Here is a 22,750-nt window from a genome sequence, read left to right as displayed (position 1 = left end):
CTCTAGTGGATGGTCTTAAAACTGGTGGGGTAAATATTCAAAACAAGTGCAAAGCGACGTAGTTCTAGGTTGGCCAGTTAGAAGCGTTGAACTTTCCAATTGGCTGTGAATGTGCTGTCAATCAAAAAGCTCACCGGCTTGTCCTCTCGGAGGTCTTCAGATATATTTTGCACATTGTCCCTCTATCGAAACGCAACTGTTTACGCAAGGGAGACACGCTGATAATTATATTAAAAATATGAATACAGTAATAGTAATAATGATAATAATATATCGCTCTTCAAAATTAGCGTCAGATTTTTGTCATATGGCGAAATAAATGTTATTGAGTTATTATGTACCTGCAACACATACATGTATTTGAAATGATCAGTATACAGTATAATGTCCGTTGTGTGTGTCATACCCAGATGACACCCATGGGTGGCGGAGCTACTTCCGGATCAGCGACCCGCGACGACGTGACCGAGACGGATTGCCCTCTGATTGGTCGAAGGCGTGCGCGTCCACGACACCTCCTCCCGGTTTTCCTGGCATGACCTTTTCCCTTGGCAACCACTTCCTTCCTCCGAGCATCCAACGGCCATCTTTAATCGCACCAAAAAGTTGTTCCTCGCATGGAAACACGCCGGAGTGGCTAGCTGCCTGCTCGAAGCGGCACAGAGGAGGACGCTGCGTGTGGGTTACTTCTTTCCGTACACGAACCCCCGAACAGAACCGAGCTGAACCGAAGCGGACTATCGCGTTAGCACGGAAAGCGTACGTTCATGTTTTCCAATGAGTCACTCTGGAGACATACCCGTTGCTAACAACAACACGCGTGTGGACTAGCATGTTCGTATGATAGTGTGTTGTTTTCCGGATAGAATCCTGCAGGTGGCGCTATGTAAACACACGGATGTCGGCTGGAAGGGCACATCAGAGTCGCCTTCATGCACGTAAACAACACTTGACAGTGATCATGCCATATTTCCATTGTGTGTCGTCTTGTTGCAGGCAGGATGAGGAAGAAGCAAACAGTCAAGCAAAGGAAGACTGAGGAGACTGCTGATGTTGTCCAGGAGTTTGTGGTGGAGAAAATCACACGACGTAGAATCTCCAATGGAAAAGTGGAGTACTTCCTTAAGTGGAAAGGCTTCACCGAGTGAGTAGTATGTGCTTAATGCTGAGAGACAAGCATTCGCACAAACTGCATGGATACTTGTTGGACAAGTTGTTCAACAATGTATTATTTATTACAGGGTACCATAGTACACAGGTTCTCATGAGAGCTGCGACACTATCACTATCACTCAGTGACACTATCGTTGAAAGTATTTAAATATCAAAGAACAAAATGTGAGGGGAGTTTGACACGGGTGTGCTGTTACTTTTCCCAGCTCTAATGCTTACTGACTGAAAAATATTGGGACTTTTTCTGCGCATCTATAGCAAAACCATGGTCAAAAAAATAGAAACATGCATCTGACTTGTTTGAGCATGATAGCCAAGCCACACTGGTCCACTCTACCCTGTTGACCCCAGTGCATGTGGACTGTAATTGCAAAATAAGTAATGAGGTTAATAATAGTAACTGTTAATAGTCACGTCGAAGCACAGATTGCTTTGATGTCACAACCAATAGGGGCCATCATACTGCCTGCTATCTGGGGATTGCTATAATAAGCTTAGCGATAGCATCACTTAGCATGAAAGGAAATGTCAATGTCATGTCACTTACCTATTATCACTGTGTGAAAATGCACTCAATCTCTTCTTTGTTCATTGTGGTTACAGTGCAGACAACACGTGGGAGCCCGAAGACAACCTGGACTGTCCTGAACTGATCGAGGACTTCCTGAGAAATCATTTCTCAGACGACATTGAGGAAGACGAGTTTGTTCCTAAAGAGGAAATGACAGAGGAGACGGAATTTGTGAGTGTGTGGAGACGTCTGAGAATCTGTGTTGTTTTTTCCGTCTTATTCAACACAACACCTAAATCTGCACTCGACCAGACAATACTAAACTTATTCTAACATCAGTTTGAATCTGCAATGTTGGATAGGAAATGTAACTAAACTTAGGTTCATTTATGGCAAAGAACATATTTAAATAGAGGCAGTGTTTCCCACAAGGCAACAGTCTGTCTATGGCAGGGGTCGCCAACCCGTCGATCGTGAGATACTAGTCGATCTTTGGGAGTTTGCCGGTCAATCACGAGGACATTTTGAAAAAAAAGTCACCTCCCAGAGAGTGACCAACAGGCACATTTTGTCCACTGAACACACCCCTACGCCTCGCTGCTATCCAGGCAGCAACCCACGAGCCCCAGCAAGGAGCCCAGTACCCAAAACCCGTATGTGTGTGAGTGACAGGAAGAAAAGCTCTAACTTGGAGAGAAGTTGTTTGTTAAAAAGAAATTAGATTTTTTTTTTTTGTCCTAAAAGGCAAAAAAATTGAAGCTCCTCTTTATGCGTACATGTAAACTGATGGTACTTTTCTTCTTATGCAATCCCAGTCACAGAGGCACACTCAGCACTGCGGTGGCGACGGAATGGGCAATCCAGATTCACCCGCCGACTACAGTGCTTACCCCCAGCCTGAATGCATCATCGGCTCCACAGACAGAAAGGGAGAGCTCATGTTTTTAGTCAAATGGTAACTTCACTGCTTCCTCTTTTTTATTTTTATTTTTATTTATTGCACAGTACTACGCTTGTCACAGGATGGTCAAATGGCAAATTGTATTATGGGTGTAAAGGGGAATTTTGTGTCGCTTTGTAAAAGCAAAATATTTTTAAATACATAAAACATATTTTATGTATTTAAAACCAAAACTTTGACAGCTTTATTATCAACTAGGGATGAGCGAGTACACCACTATCTGTATCTAAATTATCTGGATCCTAGCTGTACTTAGTGTGGGTGGGGCATAAACTGGAAGTAGGCGTGGTTTGACCTGAAATGGTTGAGGCTTAAATTGGTACATTATTTTAAGTGTGAAATTGACATGGCTTGATCAGATGTTGCTATATTTATTGTTTATTATTCAGCTGTATGTGTACTGTATATGTGTGTAAGTCATCTGTAAGACTTTATTATTTATATTTTAATGATCTTTGTGAAGTTGGTGATTCAAGCAAACATCCAGTGATGGCAAACGGGGAAATAATCTCTGTCAGCTTTGTTCACTGTAGTTTTCTCAAAAGCATCGCGTTCAGTGCTACGAGCAAAGTTTCTAACTGACTTTATCAGCAGCCAAATTAGAAGCAGGCAGATGAAATGAAAGAAAACAACACCGGCAGTGACCGACGCAACACGAGCCGTTTGCAGCTCTGTCTTGTCAAATGCACTGTGTACGTAACGAAACACGTTTACCAAGTAACTTTTAGATACGAGCTGAGCTGAGGAAAACATTTAAAAAAAAAACGTCCGGAGTGGAGGCAGTGACCAACACAACACGAGCCGTTTTCAACTCTCGTCTTGTCAAATGCACCGCGTACTTAACGAAAACCAACTAACTTTAAATATCATACAAAGCGAAACAGAGAACGTGAGCTGGAGTCGAGCCAAGCGAGCAGAGAGTCACTGTCTGTATTGTGCCCGTGTGTGAAAGAGCTCTGGCTGCAGCGAGTCTGTCTAGGGAGGGGCACTCGCTGTGTGTGACTGGCCAATCACAGAGCGTGAAGAGTGAATACATAAGTAGCTACCCAATGAGGATTTTCCTTCGTCACGATTACGGATAATGACGAGCTGTACTCATTTCATGCTCGTACTCTGCAATAGATGAGTATCCAGCTTATTATCAGCATTTCAACTTTTTTACTTTACATTCAACTTTTTCAACTTTTCATTTTTGCTGATTAACAATTAATGTCTAATTTTATTTATACAATTTTGTTTTTTGTTTGTGTTTTTATGTGTCGACCCACAGGAAGAACTCAGGTGACGTCGCCCTGCTGTCGGCCCATGAGGCGAGCGCCAGGTGTCCTCAAGCGGTCATTGACTTCTACGAGCAGAAGCTGACCTGGCACTGTGGTGACGACGAGCAGTGACGTGTGCGATTGTGGGTTGAGGTGAACCTACGTCTTACCTCCTTTGAGCGCCGTCGCTCAGCTGCTGTCAAGGTGGAGAACGAAGTTGACTTTGTTGCAGCTAACGAACCTGTAGCCTTTTCTTGCGTCATCATGTAGCACACACAATCACTGTGGACTGTAACACGTCTTTGTCAGTAGTAATTTCATATTTTAGGCCCTTGTTTTTCTTTTACCTTATTCCTCCTCCAGTGTGCAGGTTGTAGGGACAGTGAACTAACATCTCTGCACCTTCAGGTACGGGTGGAAGAAGTGATTAGATGTGTTACTCAAGTAACAATACCAGTAGCTGCAGCAATGTAAAGAATTAGCTGGAAAGGTCCTGTGGTAGTAGAAGGCAACAGGAAGATCATTTACAGTGGATCCCCGATATTCGCTGGGAGTCTCGGAATGTAACTGCAAACAATGGACGCGCCCTTAAAATCCCTCACACACTCATTAAACACATTTAAAAGTGTAAAATGTGTAGGTACTTAGCTTTAATGAATGATAATGTAAAAGAACAGATGGAATCAGACCCACGGTCTAGCCTTTAGCCTGGTCGTCACGCTACCGCGACAACCACAATGAGACTTCGGCACATCAGCTGTGGTGCCACCTTCTTCTCCCTCTATATTACTACTGACGCAGGGTGAATGTCATGGCTTTTCAGTGGAAAAAATGGCCTATCTTTGTAGCGAGAAAACACAAATGGGCAAGTTTTCCCACAAATAAAAGTATTTAGAAAGTCGCAGATATGCACAAACAGCCAATATGTGGGGATCCACTGTATAAGAAAAGCTCTGACTTTCTTTAGTGCCAACTGTTGGTTTAAGACGGCCTGTCTTTTTCTGACTTGTTTCTACGTTAAAGAAAATACATAATTTCATATTCGGGTGAATACAGTACTGTATTAAGCTACATTTTGGGTGTTATGGGTTATATTTGATTCTTACATTTGTGCCCCTGACTGCTTTTTGTGTGTGTTTTATATGCATTTGTTTTCTTTTGTTTTGCAAGCTACTTAAATCATTCATGGTGATTTTCAAAGTACTTCAAGCTAAAACTAATGTAGTGGAGTATACAGTAAATGAAACCACGCGGTGGGCAGTTGAAGAACGAAGTAGCATAGTAGCACCAAATTTGAATTACTTGAGTAGGTGTACTTATATATGTCATTAGTTCAATGTGTTTTGTTTCAGTGCGTCTTTTTTTTTGTGCTGTTTTTCGTTCAATCGTAGCCCAGCATATATCCAATCAACTTCTTCATACCAAATGTTTTTTTTTTTTTTTTTTTTTTTTTTTACATTGACATTAAAACTGAACAGAATAAAACAAAAACGCCCCAATACTGCCCTTGTAAGTGATGCAGTGTTTGCACGCTGTTTGAAAAGATGTTCATGTAGCACTTTAGATGTTATCAGCTGTCAGTTCTTCCTCACGTGGAAGGGACATATCCTGTTATGGGATGGGCGCTCGACCTTAAACCTCTAATAAAAACACACCTCCTCGACTACTGAGCGGTTGTTACTGTACTTACATGTAGACACTGTAGAGATATGTGAATAAAGCGATTATTGTGTAACCTTTACTCTTTTCTGTGTATTCTTTTCTCCCCACATTCCCGAGCACGAGCTTGGGAAAAGCTGACAAGTCATTCATGAGCCGTTAGATAACACTACAGACGTTACAGGACAGGAGTGTCTTGTTGCCTATTGTTTTGAAGGTTGCTTAAACGTGTCTTACTTAGACATGGTGACCAATGTTGGAACTTTACTTTGCTTTTACTTTTTGTTTCTTCTGCCTCTGCAATGACAAAATGTCATACAGCGAGAATATAGTTGCAGAACAAATAAAAGCTACGCAGCTAAAAACAATTTGATACAAGACAGAGGCAAATGGGAGGGACTAATGGGAGTCTTGTGACTATATTTTGAAACCTTTGCACCTTTTTTTTTTTTTCTCTTATAGTAAATAAAAGGCTCCAGCCTTTTGCAAAGTGCAGCACAATCAGCCATGTTAGAGAAACCGAAAGGAATAGCTGTCATACAAGGGAAGGATCTGGCATCCTGGTGAAATCAGGTGAGCCTTGACATTTAACTATGACCTTTCGGGCCTGAGCAATAAACTGGATTTTCCCAACTCATTTTTTTCCGTTACGTTGTCATGTCACTTCCTCTTACGTAGTTGTTTTTTTTTTTTTAAAAAGGCTTCCCGTTTTCTTCAGTTTTGACGGCAGCTTCAGTCCTCCATGCAGCAAGTCATCAGTGTGTGGGTTAGAGACCCGCGCATCCAGAAGAACGACTTTTGGCATGCATACATCGACTATGAAATTTGTTTGCACGTGAGTAAAGCGCTTAGAAATAATACGATAGCATTATTTGGCATGGGAGTTACAGACAGTGTAGTGCAAGGGAGTTTTTCCACTTTTTCCACTGAGGGCCACATACTAAAAAATGAAAGGATGCCAGGGTCACTTGATAGTTTGTAAAGTGATATGCTTTATTAGTACCAACTTCTGCCTTGTTTTTTTTCCCCAAATATACTTTAGTCTAAATATGATCTAAATATTCTTCAATGTTCATAATTTTTTTTCGGAATATTATGACTTTACCTCAGTAATATTATTGAATTCTTCTCCAACCTATTTTTCCAAAAATTCCAACAGTTTTTTTTGTTTCTCATAATCTCACGACTTTTTAAAAATACAAAATTTTCGTTAATATTTCAGCTCTATGCTACTAAAATGATATTATTTTATACAAGTTTATTCTTATAAAATTGAGACTTTCTTGTTAGATTATGGCTTTTTCCTCTGAATACTTTGACTTTACTCTCATAAAATTACAGCAGTTTTTCCAATTCTGCTGTTGTTTTTTTTTAATTTTCCAACTATTTCAACATTCATCTTGTAAATTTTCTTCCTGTAATTTGTCTTTATTCCCATATTATAACTTTTTCCGCAACCTAATTTTCCAATATTTTTTTTTGTTTCTCATAATATTACACAAAAAAAACCCCATCTTTTTTAATATTTTGACTTTATGATACAAAAATTACATTATTTTTCATCATAATATTACTTGTTTATTCTCTTAAAATTGTGATTTTTTTTTTCTCGTTTGAATACAACTTTTTCTCTTAATAATTTGACTTTATTCTCATAAAATTACAGCAGAACAGAACATTTTCTGCAAACTAATATTCCAAATATTACAACTCATTGTTTTGTTTGTTCCTCATAATATTAAGAATTCTTTAAAAAATACCATCTTTATTCTTTAATATTTCAACTTTATGCTACAGAAGTTATTTTATTGCTGCTGTTAGTTTTAAATTATATTTTTAGAATATGCCGCAGGCCAATAAAAACAGCCGTGGGCTGCAAATTGCCCACAGGCCACACATTGGACACCCCTGGTGTAGTGGTTCACTCAGCTTCCTTGCAGTGACTACGTTAATTTTTGTTGTCTATTTTGACTGGCAACAAGCACCTGTGAACCTGAACAGCTATAAAAATGGACTTGTTCATGTCTTTTAGACAGACAGTGTGTTCTTCACCAAGAAGATATCAAGAGTGCGACGGAGGTTCAGTGAGTTTGTGTGGCTCAGACAAAGGCTGCAAGCCAACTCCATGCTGATGTGAGTGGAAATGGTCAAACTTTGTCAGTTTCCCATGTTTTCCACGCTAAGGGGTCATTTTTAATTTTCATAAGCAGGGCACAAATACCAGACCTACCACCAAAGAACCCCTTCTTCAGCCTGAACAACGCCCAACAGATCTCAGAGCGCATGGCGGGCCTCCAGAGGTTCTTGGAACAGTAAGTAAAATTCTCAGATGAATAAGCACATGTTTCCATTCATTCATGTTTTACTATCCCATCATCCAGGATCCTGCAGAGTCCCCTGCTGCTGTCTGACAGCTGCTTGCACCTTTTCCTGCAGTCCCAGCTCAGCGTGGCCAAGATGGAGGACTGTGCCGCAGGAAGGACCCATTACTCCGTGGCCCAGGCGGTCCAGTGCTGCGGCATCAGAAGGTTTCTATCACAAGAGGCCTTGCAGAAGGACTTCAGCATGTCCGGTGACTCAGATTCAGACAGGTATCACTCTACAGTACTTTGGGCACACTCCAGAGAGCTCCTTTTTCCACTTCAGCTTGAAATAGTTCCACTTCTCCCATCTGAGGATTTTTGTGGCTCAGCTTTTTGTTCTCCATAAAGATAGAGTGGAATCTCCAATTTTAAACACAGTCTTTTCCAGGACGTTGGTCAACCTCACATTTTTTAATGGAGAATCTATTTTCCCAAATGAAATAACCTAAATGTTTCAGGGTCAAACAGTTTCCACCATAAAACATTTTGTTAAAAACGTGCAAGCAATGTACAAAGTAACAAACCAACTTTCTTACCTGTCAAGTGTAAAAATAAGTTAAACACTAATGTTAAAATGTTAAAACAAACTGCACTCACTCAAGGCCAAAATTCACGATGTGGTGGAGGGAGATCCTTCACATTAAGACTAAACGCAACTCAGTTTGCGGGGTAGAGTACGCTTTAGCTTCATGGTTGTCAACTTCTTGTACTAAGAAGCCAGGGCAGAGACCCGTGTGTCACTTTGCTATGTCACAATAAGTTCCATTTCTGCTTCTCGAGTCATCGTGTGTCCTGTGATTGACTGGAGACCAGTCCAGGGCGTAACCTGCCTCTCGCCCAAAGTGTGCTGGGATAGGCTCCAGCTCAGCCGTGACTCTTTGCCATTAAGAAAGTGATGCTCACTGAGCTGAAGTCTGATAAAATATGCTTAAGTCTTGCATGATTAACTGAAGGATTGCAGTATGAACGACCCCAATTTGAACTCTGAGTTTTTGTGCGAGTTCACTGCACATATTTCCAGTGGCTGCTTTGAAACCAGGCTAGGCTAAATGCATGAAAGGCAGAAGCATGTACCATTAATCTACCAACATCCTTTCCACTTTGGTAGAAATGACAGGACACAACACACAACAGCACTCTGGAAGAGCAGAACAATTGTAAACATGCCCATCCAGTTTGTCTGATTGCAAATATCAAAACCATACAGTTCCACGCCAGGCCTATAGGTTCAGCTCCATCTACTGGATCTAGTTGGTCACTGCGCCTGGTGAAAAGTACAGTCGTCCCTCGCTACATCGCGGTTCGAACATCGTGCTCACACTCTATCGCGGTTTTCAAAAATTAAGTAATAATTGATCGCTGTTTTGTGATTGAGCACGGCCTATTATTAGTCAAAAATGGATATTAGAGCAAGTTACTTATTCTTGGCCTCAGTTAAGCATTTTCAAGCATAAAATGGCTAAATGAACTAACGAAATGAACTAAAGGACAAATACAAGGCAGAAGAAGCGTTCTAATCGCGAATGTAGTATTCTACATTGGCCACTAGGTGTCAGTAACTGTTTGGTGAGACAAACATGAGACGTGGTTGCCAGAACTGGCATTTATTGCCGGTTTAAATGATCTCACAACAGGCACAGTAATAATAACATAATCCTCATAATAATAACATGGGCTATTGCTAGGCCCATAACCCACGACAAGCTAAAACTCAATTCTGAGCCTCCGACGTCACTTCCTGTCCTCTACACATCTGTTCACCCGTCACAAAGGTTCCGTAGGAAACACATTTACTGTGACACACAGGAGCAGGAGTTTTATTTACGTCTTAAATAGCTTATTTACTTTTATTATGTTTACTATATTGGGTAATACGAGTGTAAAGCCATGTAAAGCCACCATTACAATACACTGATGAGACAATCGTCACCGCAGGAAGCACGCTGTCCAGAAAAAAACCAAGCTGCGAAGTGCTAATGTGTGAGTCTGTTATCTTATGTATGTCTCATATTTCTTACTTTCTCTGATTATATCTACTATGTTGGGTAATACAAATGTAAAGGTGACTATAGGGGTGTTACTTCATGTCTACAGTGCTCTAAAAATGTTAAAAACCATATTTGGAATATTGTAAAGAGGTTTTCTATGCCATGACTACGAAAACATTCCATTTATTACCTCCGCCAAGCGCAGCGCGGAGGTTATGTTTTTGCTGGCCTTTATCTGTTTGTCTGTTTGTGTTCAAAATAACTTGAAAAGTTCTGAATGGCTTTGGATGAAATTGGGATATGGAAGAACTGAGTACATTTTGGGAGTGATCCGGCTCACCGTCCGCATCCAGGAATTTTTTAAAGGAGGCTAGGCAAAGGCTTGCACTCGCCGGATGCTTCTCTAGTTAATATTGAATCCTACTTTGGGGTATAATTCACTTATCATGGTCGGGTGTGGAACCAATTAACCACGATAAAAGTGACGACTGTACATTCTTGTAGCTATTTTATGATGATGCTCAGCACACCTACCCACAGTGTGAGACACGTTTCTCACATGATCCTCAGTAGTTAAATAGAACTTTTCCAGCATCTACAAAATTGAAGTATAGTCTTCCCTGTTTGTGTGTCCAGCTCAGAGTGCAGAGATCCGGAATGCCAGATAAACAAAGCCTCATCAGATCACTTGGGAACCAAGCAAGAGGACAGCGTCTGCCCGTCATCATCAGTTTCTCCTTGATACCATTATCGTTACTAGTGGAAAGATACAGAGATTTTAGGAAATTGTTACCTTGTGCACTTTTGACTGTGATTTTTGTCATTGATAATGTTGGTTTTCCTGTGTAAAGCATGCAAAGCTAAATGTAATGATAATAATAAGTGCCTGTATGCTGTATATCTGTAATGTGTTGCTTCCCTGTGTAGCAATGGTGCCCAAAGTCCGGTCCAGGGGCCATTTTTTTATTGGCCCTCGGTACATTGTAAAAACAAAATGAATTAATGAATAATGAGATAGATATATTATTAGATATTACACTAATCTGCTGTGTCGCCTGTAACACAAAGCTACAGTCTGGCCTGTGCTCCCACATCGAGGCACCAGCGTTATAAAGGCTGTGATTGATCTGCTCTCTCACGTTATTTCCTGTGGGTATACAACTCGTTCACCTTCGCAAACGCCTTCTCCTCCAATTAAGGATCAATATTTGCACATGCACTCAACCCCAATGAACAGCTATAAAAAGGTCAAGACGATGGGGATGGCCAAGTGACGCAGAACTATAATCCAGGCTTAACTCATGGATAGCTAAGCATATATTGACCTACATTTGATTGGTTTTAGCATCTTTAATGCACAAATAATGCACATGTATCAACGTGGCCCCAGCATCCTTCACTTTTTATGTATGCGGACTTTGGTGGAAAAAAGCTTGGACACCCCAGAAGGTGGCAGTGTTGTAACATCCATCTGTTTGATGGCCATACACATGCCATGAGTGTCTACTTTCACTTGGTAAACCAATGTTGCCTACATTACAGTCATTCAGTGTGTCTCACAGTGACTATCTTTGTTAATAAGGTGTGGGACGCTTGTCATGCGGTAAAGTCTCTGCAGAGTTTTTTTTTTTTTTTTTTTTTTAAACACATCCGCTGTCAGGTACCTAGCCTGGTCTGAGGTTCTGTGGAGGTCCCTGTGGACTGGGCCCTGTCTTCAAAGGCCAGGATGAAGACAGGCCTGCATGGTTCCACACCTCCACTGACAAGTCACCTTTCACTACCTGTCTTCTCTTTCATTTGCATGAAGCACCCTGAACCTCGTCTCTTTGCTTTGGATGCATGTGAGTGCATGCAGGTGCTCCCACAGTGAGCAGCAGCGTGCTCATGCAGAGGTAATGACCACTAAACAGAATGACAGCGCTATGACATATCCGTACAGCTAATTAGATGAGCTCATTATGCATTCAGAACAGGAAGAGACACAAGGAAGTTGAGTGGGAGGACAGCTAAGGGTCGTCACCCCAAAACTCCAAACTGGGCGAAGGGTGTGTGGGCGTAAAGTTTCTTCAAGCATCCACTTATGCTAATGTTTGATATGTGAAGGGAGTTACTTTGCATGTGTCGGTGCAGATGGTGTCCATACAGAATTTCTATTAAGTGGATTTCATGCTCTTATGATAAGGAGTCTGTCTGTCAGATATGCTGTTCTAATTTAATGTGTACTTTGCTTTGGTGTTATAATAAAATACCACAAGTGAATCACTTGGCAAGTGAATCCTGGCAACAAACACACAACTCATTTTTAAATTCTATATTTATATTATCTATATTTTATATTTATATAATACATGTGTGTGTTTAGAAAGTAAAAAATAAGTTGTAGGCACATTCATTTCATGAGACCTTTCGTTATGCAAACATATTGATATTATTGTTAACAATGTATTGATAATGCTACATTGCATCCATGAGTGTGCTTATGCATAAAATACACGTCTTCCTCATTCCTTTCCTTAAAAATAGCCATCCAACCTAAGTCAGGCAAGGTCCGAGTGGTTTCTACAGTGAAACTGAGTTCCTCTTCCTCATAAGCCTTCTGTGGAACTTTTTGTTGGTTGAATGGTCTGATCTGGTTTCAACTAGTCTTGGCTAGGTGGCTGGGCATCTCATAATGAAACTGCGTGTGTGTATGTGTGTGTGTGTGTGTGTGTCTGAGATAAGTAAAAGAACAGGGTGTTTTTGTTCCAAGTGAAAGGCCTTGTGATTGTGTGTTATCTTTCTGTTATGAACAAGCACAAATATGTTGTATTACTTATCACTTGGCGGGGTGTTGTGAGTTTTTGAGGCTCGCAATGTCATCATCTAATATAGCTAATATAGCCAGCGCTGTATACTCACCCGTGTGTGCATGACAGTCGGAGGTCTAAGGCAGATAGCCCGAAAAGTGGTTGGATTCATCTGACTGGATGGCCAGCCTTCGACAGTGGTGGAGGACAGATGGCATCCTAACTCTGCTCCTTAGCTCGCCTCATATGCACATACCACAACCGACTTGGTCGTACATTATAACGCATCTGTTCTCCAATTTATTGAGATATTAGATGTACAATGACGTGCACGTTATCTTTAAAATCAGTGCACACTTACATGGAGCCCAGGAAACATTGTGAATGTGCTTGTGCGTGTTATAATGCGCACTTAAGCGAGTGTCTGCCGCAGCATGAAATTAAACCAACACCCATAAGTCAATAACTTCATGTTCTGATGTTTTAGAAACATGAGATAACACAAACCAAAAATGCAGTTTTTGTAAATCTCCACTGTGACCGAAGTTTTGCGTTACGGCCATCCATCCATCCATCTATTTTCTATGCCGCTTATCCTCACTAGGGTCGTGGGGCTATGCTGGAGCCTATCACAGCTGACTTTGGGCGAGAGGCCGGGTACACCCTGGACTGGTCGCCAGCCAATCACAGGGCACATATAGACAAACAACCATTCACACTCACATTCATACCTATGGACAATTTAGAGTCGGCGTTATGGCCAATTATGCAAATTAAATGGTGACGCCACAGACAGTATACAGTCACGTGGGAAACACCCAAATGGTTAATAGGAATTGTTTTCTTTTGGGTTTTTTTATGCATTTTCAGTAATTATCTGAAAATAGTAACAAGGATTTGTTTGACGTTTTTTAGGCCCGGAAGTATCTTGTCACCCTGCATAAAATGTGATAGTACGATGCACAGAAACTTGAGGTAAAAAAAAAAAAGCATAGGAATAAGAAATATTACTGCATTGTTTCTGATTGGAATTTCATGGCTACTGAAAGGCCATAGAGTCTTAAAAGATGGGGGTGCTAATGCATTGCGGTGTCACATTTCTTTCACGTTGCCATCATATTGCACTTTGTAGCCAGCAATTAAAAACATAACGTAAGGTTAGGTTAAGTAAATCACACAAAGATTACTCTATAGTCCACTACATACAGCTCAGCAATGGCCCATAAATCTCCGCAGCATTAAAAGCTTGTTTCTCTACTTAAAGTCGCCACGATTAAAACGTTACCGGTGTCAGTCTGACCTGTCCGGCTGCATCGACCACTTCCTTTAATGGTCTACGACGGTTGCCCCCTCGGATGTTAACCTTGAGCTGAGGTGGCCTAGCCCGCTGCCATGACAACACAGACACCTTTAAACCCATCACATCGATCCGCTAACAGCTCCTTGCTTCATGTTGCATGACCCCACCCCCCCGCCTCTCTCAAGAGGTCAAGGTGGGAGGGAGCTCAATGTCACTGCAGCTGGCTCAGACTGCAACTATTCAAACAGGATATAAAAATCATAGTTTTATCACTGCAGCTCTGCAAATGGTAATTAACATGCTCATGGGTTTACAGCAAAGAAAAAACAATGCAAAATGGAACCTTTGGGGGGTGGGGTCCATCTGCCTCAGAGAGAGACGGCACATCTCTTAGGGCTGGCTGCTCAAACCTCAAGTCTGTCATTTGCTGCCTGTCTAACTCTTATCAAGGCCAAAAGCCATTTTATGTTGTGTGTTCTAACTCAAAAACGTAAAAATCTCCAAGAACAAATGGAAGTACTGAGGGAGATGCGCTCCACTGGAGGCAAATTACAGATAAATCAGTGGTTGCTCATGCATTTTAAGTGCCACATTATACAGAAGCCATTAGTAGCAATAGAAGTTCGCCAAGAATTGCCACACTAAATCTCGGTGACTGAAACTCTGTGGAAACAGTCGATATGTGCCAATTGATAGGAAATGAGAGTGAAGGAACGATGCGAGGGTGAGACTCTATAGTGGTCCAAACGATAATGGCCCAGGCTAGCGAAACTGATGTGTTGCTTTGTTATACAGCCACACAGTCCCATTCATGCGAACAGACCAGGGGAGCAAGCTAAATGGGGTGGAAGCCTCGGATTAATTAAATTGTTAATTATACCCGCCTCCTCTCGCAGTATTTTTCACGCTATCTCGCTTTTCATGCCAAAGCTGACCTTTGACTTGCAGCGGGCTGCAAAATCGGCATGACAAGGCAGTCCAGAGAGTTAGAAATTAATGTTCCATGCCAGCTAGCAATGTGTAGCGACGTCTTTAGTCGGAAACAGGGCAAAAAGTTATTATGCTACTTTATTACACTCGAACTGGACTTCAATTCAAGGAACATGAATGTTACCGCACCAAAGATGAACTGTGAACGAAAGCAAAAAAATATAATACAGCACCATATTTGTGTTGGTTCATATGCTAGCAAACCACTTCCTGGTTCCTGGAGGCTAATCCAGACCAGTGTTGTTGATTGGGGGGTAGGAGAACAGTGTACATTTTGACTCAAACAGCAAAAAATTTAAATAAATTCCTCTAAAAGTGAAAACTGAGAAGTGTGCTTGTTTGTCCATCTGTCGTTAAGTTAGCCAGCTACTTCCTGGTTAAGACGTTAAAAATAACAGACAGGAATCTACCATTTACATTCTGGGAAAGATGGAACCATTCCATTGTGACTACATTTCTCAAAAAAAGAAAAACAGCTTATTAAAAAGTGTCTCATTTGTGTTTGTGGCTACTTCCTGGTTCATAGAGGACGACTTAAGGCAGCAAGACTGTACATTTTTTTTATTCTGGAACTGTTAATTTTGAATCAAACAGCAAAAAGTGTAAATAAATTACTCAAAATTACCATTTGTGCTTGTTTATTTGTTAGTTAGCAGGCTTTGTTTTGTGTTGCCTAACTGTATTAACTTGTTTCTTACGTGTTTGAGTCTCATTTGCAAGCGTGCATATATGTTCAGTTTGTCCTAAAGGAGTTTCCGTAGTCAGGAAGTAGTCTGTTGAGATGTACAATGTGCTAGTTCTTGCGTGGAGCCTGCGCAAGTGTTTCAAACAGCTAAAATTATGCATAAAGCAAACAATAACCTTCTACCCAAAAATGTCATACAATACTTTTTCACACTTACAGGCGAGAACAACGCTCAAAACCCACAGCATTTCAATATGTGGAATTAAATTATGGAACGGACTGTGTAAGGAACTCAAACAAAGCACCAAGATGAGCGATTTCAAGCAACAGAACAAGCAGTTGATGTTTGCAAAATACAAGGAAGAAAAGGCTTGAATTTGTTATGTTATGTTTATTTATATTTATTATTGTTTATTCATTATTATATATGATTATTATTTATTATGATTGTGGAAAAACCTTGACAATTATATTACCACATTGTTACATTACCTTATCACTTTTCTATGTATTAAAAACATCACATGTGAAATACAGGAAGTGAATAAATGTACAGCAACAGATGTGAAACGGATGGGGGGTAGGATTAAATAAGCTTCGCTTCTTCCTACTCCTTTTGGACATGTGGAACTATGAATTGTATTATATGATGTATTCCACTGTGAATTGAATGCATGTTGAAATAAAATTAAACCATTACCGTAACCATATCATTCTATAGTCTGTGTAAGTCGAATTTTGACATGCTTTATTTCTGTATGTTTAGTTTTACAGTACTTCAAGTAAAGGTGCTAAAATGGAACTACACCGTCTTCATTTTGAAACTGTTATCTGTCAGCTGAGGCAGCCGTGTTAGCGGGACGAGAACATTGCAAATAAAAAAAAGAATAAGTTGACAAAGATATCATATTTGTGTTTGTTTGCCTGTCCAGTTATTAGCTAGCAAACTACTTCCTGGTTTTGGAGAAGGATGCAGGCTGACAGGATTGTGCCATTTTTAAGTTGGGGACGAGTTAAATTGCAAAAGTAGATATCATTTAAATATTAGTCAGACACAATAAGCGTATTTTTACTTGTTTTTCCATCTGTATGTTAGCTAGCAGGCTATTTCCTGGTTCACATAGGACGATTAGGACCGGACCATTTAGGATTTTGTGCTGGGGGAAACTGATTTATTGTGACTCCAGAAAAAAATAGAAAGTGCCATATTTGTGTTTATCTGTGTTAGTTTGCAGGCTACTTCCTGGTTAATGAAGAATCGCATACTGGAAGACGTTGTGGGCCATATCATTTGCCATTTGCATTCTGAGTGGTTGCAAAACACTTTTTTTATTAGGCTTCCTTTGGATGAAATAAAAGAGACCTAAGTCATTGCTCAAGGTCTAAACTAATTTCTCTCCCTCTCATTTATTGGGTCTAAGAATAGACAAAAGAAGAATGGCATTAGCGTGAATGCTCATCTCTCTGCATTCACAGTGCAATAAAAGGTACAAACAGCACTTGAAGCCGTGCTATGAAACATGAGCATTGTAAAATAGCATCAGTGTCTGTGACGGCTTCTATTCATCCTTATTTGTGTCTTGACACAGGGGAACATCCCCTCTGCTGTGAATAACACCCCCTCTCGGCTAATGTCTTGTTAGAGATGAGGAACGAGGATAGAGGTGGAGCTCTTGGGTCGGACCCACTTCAGTAAATGTTGAGACAGCGAGAGTACGAGCGAAGCTGCAAAAAGGCGCGGGGAGAATGGAGGTGTGAGAGGGCACCGTCTCTGGAGGCCTCGGCGCTCGGCTGCCAACGTGTGTAAATCAGAAAGCAGCTCACGGCTGCAATGAGGTAGAAAATAAAAAAAACATAAAAATGTCCGAGTGAAATAAGGGGCAAGGAGAAATCTTTTATGGCGAGCCTAAATTCTCCTTACTCTGCAGTAGATCCAGTGGCCAGCTCAGCTTGTCTTCGCCAGAGCCCATTCATCATGCCACCTTCCGCATAGCCACAAATTACTGCCATTACCCACCTGCTCTTCATGTAACACACATGACCTAATGACGATCCTAAATTCACAGGATTATCAGTAATGGGCACTCAATGGGCCTGCATCCCATTCCTTGATATGTTTGTACTGTGATGTACCGTGATGCTGAACGACAAACAGGACTCTTCTGGAAAAGAGAATTTACTCTGGGCGAACTGTGAACATCGGAATGTTCAAAGACCATAAAGAGTCCAGCCCTAACCACCCTCCATCCTTTTTTGGTGTTCCCTACAAAGTTAAGGGAGTCATACCGCATACAGAATTGTCATATAACAATTTTTGGATTGTTCAGCAATCTTCATAATGGCATCCATTGGTATATCAGTCTTGTCTGCATAATTATCACATTTTAATGTACAGTGAAACCTCGGTTAGCGTGTTTTTCGGTCTAAAAGTTACGCCAAGGTTTGCTTCAGTTTGCACAAATTCTACGGTCAGCGTACAATATGGCTCGCGTCTTGTTGTGTTGTTAAGAAACATTTTTATTAGAAAACATCCTTGTTAGCATCCTGTTAGCTTTCCACTACAGGGAAACAGGAACTGGAAGTCAGCTACATCGCCAGCCTATGATGTCACCAACAACTGACTCTTGAAAATGTTAACACAAAATACATTTTTTTAGTTTTAGATGAACAAAACATTTCTAAATGCATATAAATGATGAATGAAAGGAACAAATGAACATTTAAGGTGACGTTAACTTTCGCTGAAGTTGTGATTCTTGACGTGACGATGTGGCAGCGAGATCGAAACACAGACACCACCTTCCTGTTTTGCCATGAGTTATTTCTTGAATTCAATAGTGTCTCTCACCTCAGTAACCCAAAATGGAGCCAAAGAAAGTTGCAAGTGCCAGCATTTCATAAGAAGAAACACCTCTTTAAGAAGAAACAAAAGATGGCAGCATCGTCAACACAAACACCACTTTCGTGTTTTTAGTTATTTCTTGAATTCCTCTTTATCTCACGTAACCTTAAATGTTCATTTATCCCTTTCATTTATCATTTATATGATTTCAATTACATGTTTTGCCATGACTTTACAGCATTTTTAAACGTAATTGTATCTAATACTCCTCTGTAGCTAACATATACTGCGCTTATCTGGGTTCGGGTCGTGGGGATAGCAGTCTCAGTTGGGAGGTCCAGACTTCCCGGTCCCCGTCCACCTCTTCCAGTTCCACCGGGAGGACAGCAAAGCGTTCCCAGGCAAGCTGTGAGACATAATCTATGTGATCGGCATCGGTATCGGCCAATTTCACTCGTGGACGATCGGTATTGGCATCAGCAGCATAAAACCTGATCGGAGCATCCCTAGTGAGTACTGGCAATGTACTCACAAAAGAATAAAGAGTAATAAGTGACAAGAAGGAAGAGTTAGTAGTGAGTGTAGTAGTGTTTAAACATAGCATTGTATGTACACAAGTCAGGACTCTTCTTCCTTGCAAACATCAACTGCTTGTATTGTTTCTTGAAATCGCTCATCTTAGTGCGTTAGCAGTAGTAAATACCATAACAGACACATACAACAGAGCACCGATAGATCACTCTAATACACCACAAGGACGCAAGAACACAATGCACGGTCATACGCAAAACAACTGCAAACTGCACTTTAGAAAAATCCTCAAAAAGGTGAACCGCGATGTAGCGAGGGATCACTGTATATGCCGTCAGGAATGGAAGCTTGCTAAACACAGATCGATGTAGTTGGATAGGAGGAATATAAATCGATGCATGGATGGAGTGAATGAATCAATACACCCCTAGTAGCATAGCATCAGGAATAGCATCCTAGCATCCAAAATGTGTTTATACCGTACTTTCAAGCCAAAAGCTTCTTGTAAAGGTGTTTCTTCATAGCAGTCTTCAGTGAAATGAACGTGAAGCGGTGGTCCATTTGTCCCTTGTCTGTGTACTTGTTTCATTCACTGCAGTCTTAAACCCTCGTCTTTTGGAAAAGAAAACAAACAGACAGTATCACTCGGACACTGAGCAGCCAGCGACAACACAATGTTTTGGCATGACTACTATTTTGATGAAAAATATACCGAACCAAGAGAGCTGCCTCTTGAAGGATTTGTTTACTAGGCGTCAGCTGAGTGCTGCGCCTTTGCCGATGTCACTTGGGAAACGCCCCTTTTCTCACGAGTTGAGACCAAAATGGTGCCCGCAACATAAAAAAAATGTAATTTTTACGAAGTGAAGGTCCGCGTTTTTAAAAACAAACAATATAGAACATAATTACAAACAATATAGAACATGTTTAAGCAAAGTTGAAAATTCATTCAAATACAAGCCATTGTTGAACTGTAGTCTACACTGGCCACTAGGTGTCACCAGTAACACGCACCAGACTTGATCGCCAATGACAAGCTTTTATTATTTTATTTATCTCACAACAGGCTCAATAGTAACATAATAATAATAGTCATCATCATAATAATAATATGGGCTACTGCTGTGGCCGTACTCCAGCTAAAACTAAACCCTGAATCCCCTACGTCACTTCCTGTCCACACGCCCAGCAGACATCCATTGAAACACACACAAGCACGAGACTTAGTTATGTCTTAAACGGCTTATTTTCTCTGATTATATATAATATGTTGGGTATGAACTAATAAACTAAAATACAAACACAAAGCAGAAGAAGCATTCTAATTGTGAATGTAGTATACTCCATTGGCCACGAGGTGTTGCTGTTCAGTGAGACAAGGGCCAGACGTGATTGCCAGAAAAGGCATTTATTACAAGTTTAAAGGGCACATATAGACAAACAATCATTCACACTCACATTCATACCTATGGACAATTTAGTCACCAATGAACCTAACATGCATGTTTTTGGAATGTGGGAGGAAACCGGAGTACCCGGAGAAAACCCACGCACGTACGGGAAGAACATGCAAACACACGGAGATGCCCATTATGACTTTATTCCCATAATATTTTGACCTTATTTCCATAACACTTTAACTTTTTTCCAGCCTAATTTTCCAAAAATGCCAACTTTTGTTTCTCATAATATTACGACTTTAAAAAAACCCATATTATTTAATATTTCAATTCTATGCTACTAAAATGACATTATTTTTCTTTATAATATTACAAGTTCACTCGTAAATTGCGCTTATTTATCTCGTTACAATACAACTTTTTTCTCTGAATGTTATGACTTTATTCTCATAAATTGACAGCAATTTTTTTTTCTTTTCTGCTGTTTTTTTAAATTTTCCAACTATTTCAACTTTCTTCTTGTAAATTCTAAATTACGACTTTATTCCCATAATATTTTGAGTATATTCTCATAATATTAGAACTTTTTCCGCAACCTCCATTCGTTGTTTTGTTTTTCATAATATTACCAGTTTTAATCTTTAAAAGTTCGACTTTATGCTACTAAGATGTTATTTTTCCTCATAATGACATTATTCTCATACAATTATGATTTTCTCATTAGTTTACAACTTTTTTCTCTTAATATTTTGACTTTATTCTTGTAAAATTACTGCTGATTTTCTCTTTTTTTTCAGCAAATGGCTCCCGGGCTGCACTTTGGACACCCCTGACTTGCTGCCCGTGGCTCAGAAAATGGCGGGGTGCCGCGAGCAGGAGCGGGACACACAGCTGCATATATCTGGGGGAGAACAGCGCCCCATAAAGACAGAGACAGGTCTCACCGCTGCAGCTCATGTCATTTTGCCTGGGCTAATTCCGCCCAGAAAGAGGACTCCCAAGTATGATGGGAAAGCGGACAAGGGTGGCATTTCATACCCAATTCAAACCATTTGCCCAGGCAGGGGGATGGGCTACAGAAGAGCCTGCTGTTATTATTACACTTACCTGCTTTGTTTACCCAAAGAGTCAAATCAGCCCAACTGGACCCAACTCCTCAGTCACTCCTTGTCTTTAAGGGGTAATGGTGGGTCCTGCAGCCAAACCAGTTGAGAACCGTTGGCGGGGGTCGACTGTATAGTGGTTGACGTGGCCCCGCCACTTGTCATCCATCTTTAAGTATGAGCTTGTGTGGTGCTGGTTTAAGTTATGTATTGAACCTTCTAGTCGCACATGCACGGTCACTGTGCGAGCCTCCATGTGTAAGCGGCGCACTAAATTCACCCGGGCAGCACTGTGTTTGCATACATACCAAAGCAAACACTAAATGAGATTAATGGCGGCAATCTGCTTTTTAGCAGCCTTGCAACTCGATCCGTATACCTTCCTTGCTACGTCTATATAAAGATCTGACATTGAGATGGGAGTTCACCTGGAATGTGAGGTCACCACATGCAGGGAGGTGTCACTCTGTAGTGGAGTAAGAGAAGGAAAGAAAAGAATGGAGTGCTTAGAGTGTTGGAGAGTTGCAGGCAGTCAGCTGCAGTGAGGTGTAAGCTTGCACCGTGCCCACAGGCGTGTAATTACACTTAGAGCATCCGCCGCATCACCGGCCTCCACCACACACTGTAAACTATCTGGCTCTGGGGTCGTTACTCAGCTCACTAACTAGTAGAGTAAATCAGAGCTCTGACCTCATATTAGAGCCCCAGGCAGAGAGTAAACACAGCCAAAATATGGAGGCTGGAGCCCAGTAAATAACAGCTAGGAGATGGAGCAGGGGGCCAGGCGTGGGAGATGTTTATAGCAGGTGGACAAACACCTGTCACGCCGATAAGACTGATTTATCCACCGTGGCATGTCAGCACATATCTCCACTGAGCATGACAACCTGGCAGGGACAAACACACGTCACGAAGCAGGAAAGTACAGTCAAACCTCTAAAAGGTTGTCCGATTCAGAAGTCAGCACACATTTTCAGGAAAAACACACTTCTAAAGTCACACAAGTTCAAACCACCAGTCGAGTCATCACATCAGGCAAGACCTGAGCGTACCTCACCACACCACCATTGAGGGAGCATCAACCATGGTCAGTTTCTTGCTTTTTCTTTGGCTTTTTAAAGATTTATTGTGAAAATGATCAAACATTTACAGTACAGTATACAAGAAGTTGTACATACTCAAAGCAGTCAGACTCCAGT

General features: G+C 40.9%; 2 protein-coding genes across 5 annotated transcripts; both read left to right on the top strand.

Moving 5' to 3' along the window:
* The first annotated feature begins 485 nt into the window (after nucleotides 1-485).
* cbx3b (chromobox homolog 3b) lies at nucleotides 486-5,645 on the top strand. Of its 4 annotated transcripts, none has more exons than XM_054783054.1 (5): nucleotides 486-678; nucleotides 1,001-1,144; nucleotides 1,777-1,915; nucleotides 2,500-2,639; nucleotides 3,916-5,645. In XM_054783054.1, the coding sequence occupies exons 1-5, from the start codon at nucleotides 536-538 to the stop codon at nucleotides 4,034-4,036; spliced, it is 687 nt and encodes a 228-aa protein (XP_054639029.1). In that variant the 5' UTR covers nucleotides 486-535; the 3' UTR covers nucleotides 4,037-5,645. The 4 variants fall into 4 exon arrangements, with proteins under 4 accessions (XP_054639029.1, XP_054639028.1, XP_054639031.1 ...); XM_054783053.1 differs by having other exon boundaries at nucleotides 487-759; XM_054783056.1 differs by having other exon boundaries at nucleotides 538-678; nucleotides 997-1,144.
* Nucleotides 5,646-6,023: 378 nt separating this feature from the next.
* Nucleotides 6,024-11,070, top strand: snx10b (sorting nexin 10b). Its single transcript, XM_054782091.1, has 6 exons — nucleotides 6,024-6,136; nucleotides 6,264-6,398; nucleotides 7,596-7,696; nucleotides 7,774-7,875; nucleotides 7,945-8,154; nucleotides 10,551-11,070. Exons 2-6 carry the CDS (start codon nucleotides 6,306-6,308, stop codon nucleotides 10,654-10,656), a joined length of 612 nt encoding a protein of 203 aa, XP_054638066.1. The 5' UTR covers nucleotides 6,024-6,136; nucleotides 6,264-6,305; the 3' UTR covers nucleotides 10,657-11,070.
* Nucleotides 11,071-22,750: the final 11,680 nt, after the last annotated feature.

This window comes from Dunckerocampus dactyliophorus, chromosome 7 (assembly GCF_027744805.1).
Source record: "Dunckerocampus dactyliophorus isolate RoL2022-P2 chromosome 7, RoL_Ddac_1.1, whole genome shotgun sequence".
NCBI lineage: Eukaryota > Metazoa > Chordata > Actinopteri > Syngnathiformes > Syngnathidae > Dunckerocampus > Dunckerocampus dactyliophorus.
This window is presented reverse-complemented; position numbering and strand designations above follow the sequence as displayed.

Bases quoted from the DNA above. Each gene is read 5' to 3' on its own strand.
- snx10b (XM_054782091.1), top strand. From the start codon at position 6,306: ATGCAGCAAGTCATCAGTGTGTGGGTTAGAGACCCGCGCATCCAGAAG. The intron at 7,697-7,773 runs GTGAGTGGAAAT...TTTCATAAGCAG, and splicing joins CAAGCCAACTCCATGCTGAT to GGCACAAATACCAGACCTAC. The intron at 8,155-10,550 runs GTATCACTCTAC...TTGTGTGTCCAG, and splicing joins GGTGACTCAGATTCAGACAG to CTCAGAGTGCAGAGATCCGG.
- cbx3b (XM_054783053.1), top strand. From the start codon at position 536: ATGACCTTTTCCCTTGGCAACCACTTCCTTCCTCCGAGCATCCAACGG. The intron at 1,916-2,499 runs GTGAGTGTGTGG...ATGCAATCCCAG, and splicing joins TGACAGAGGAGACGGAATTT to TCACAGAGGCACACTCAGCA. The intron at 2,640-3,915 runs GTAACTTCACTG...GTCGACCCACAG, and splicing joins CTCATGTTTTTAGTCAAATG to GAAGAACTCAGGTGACGTCG.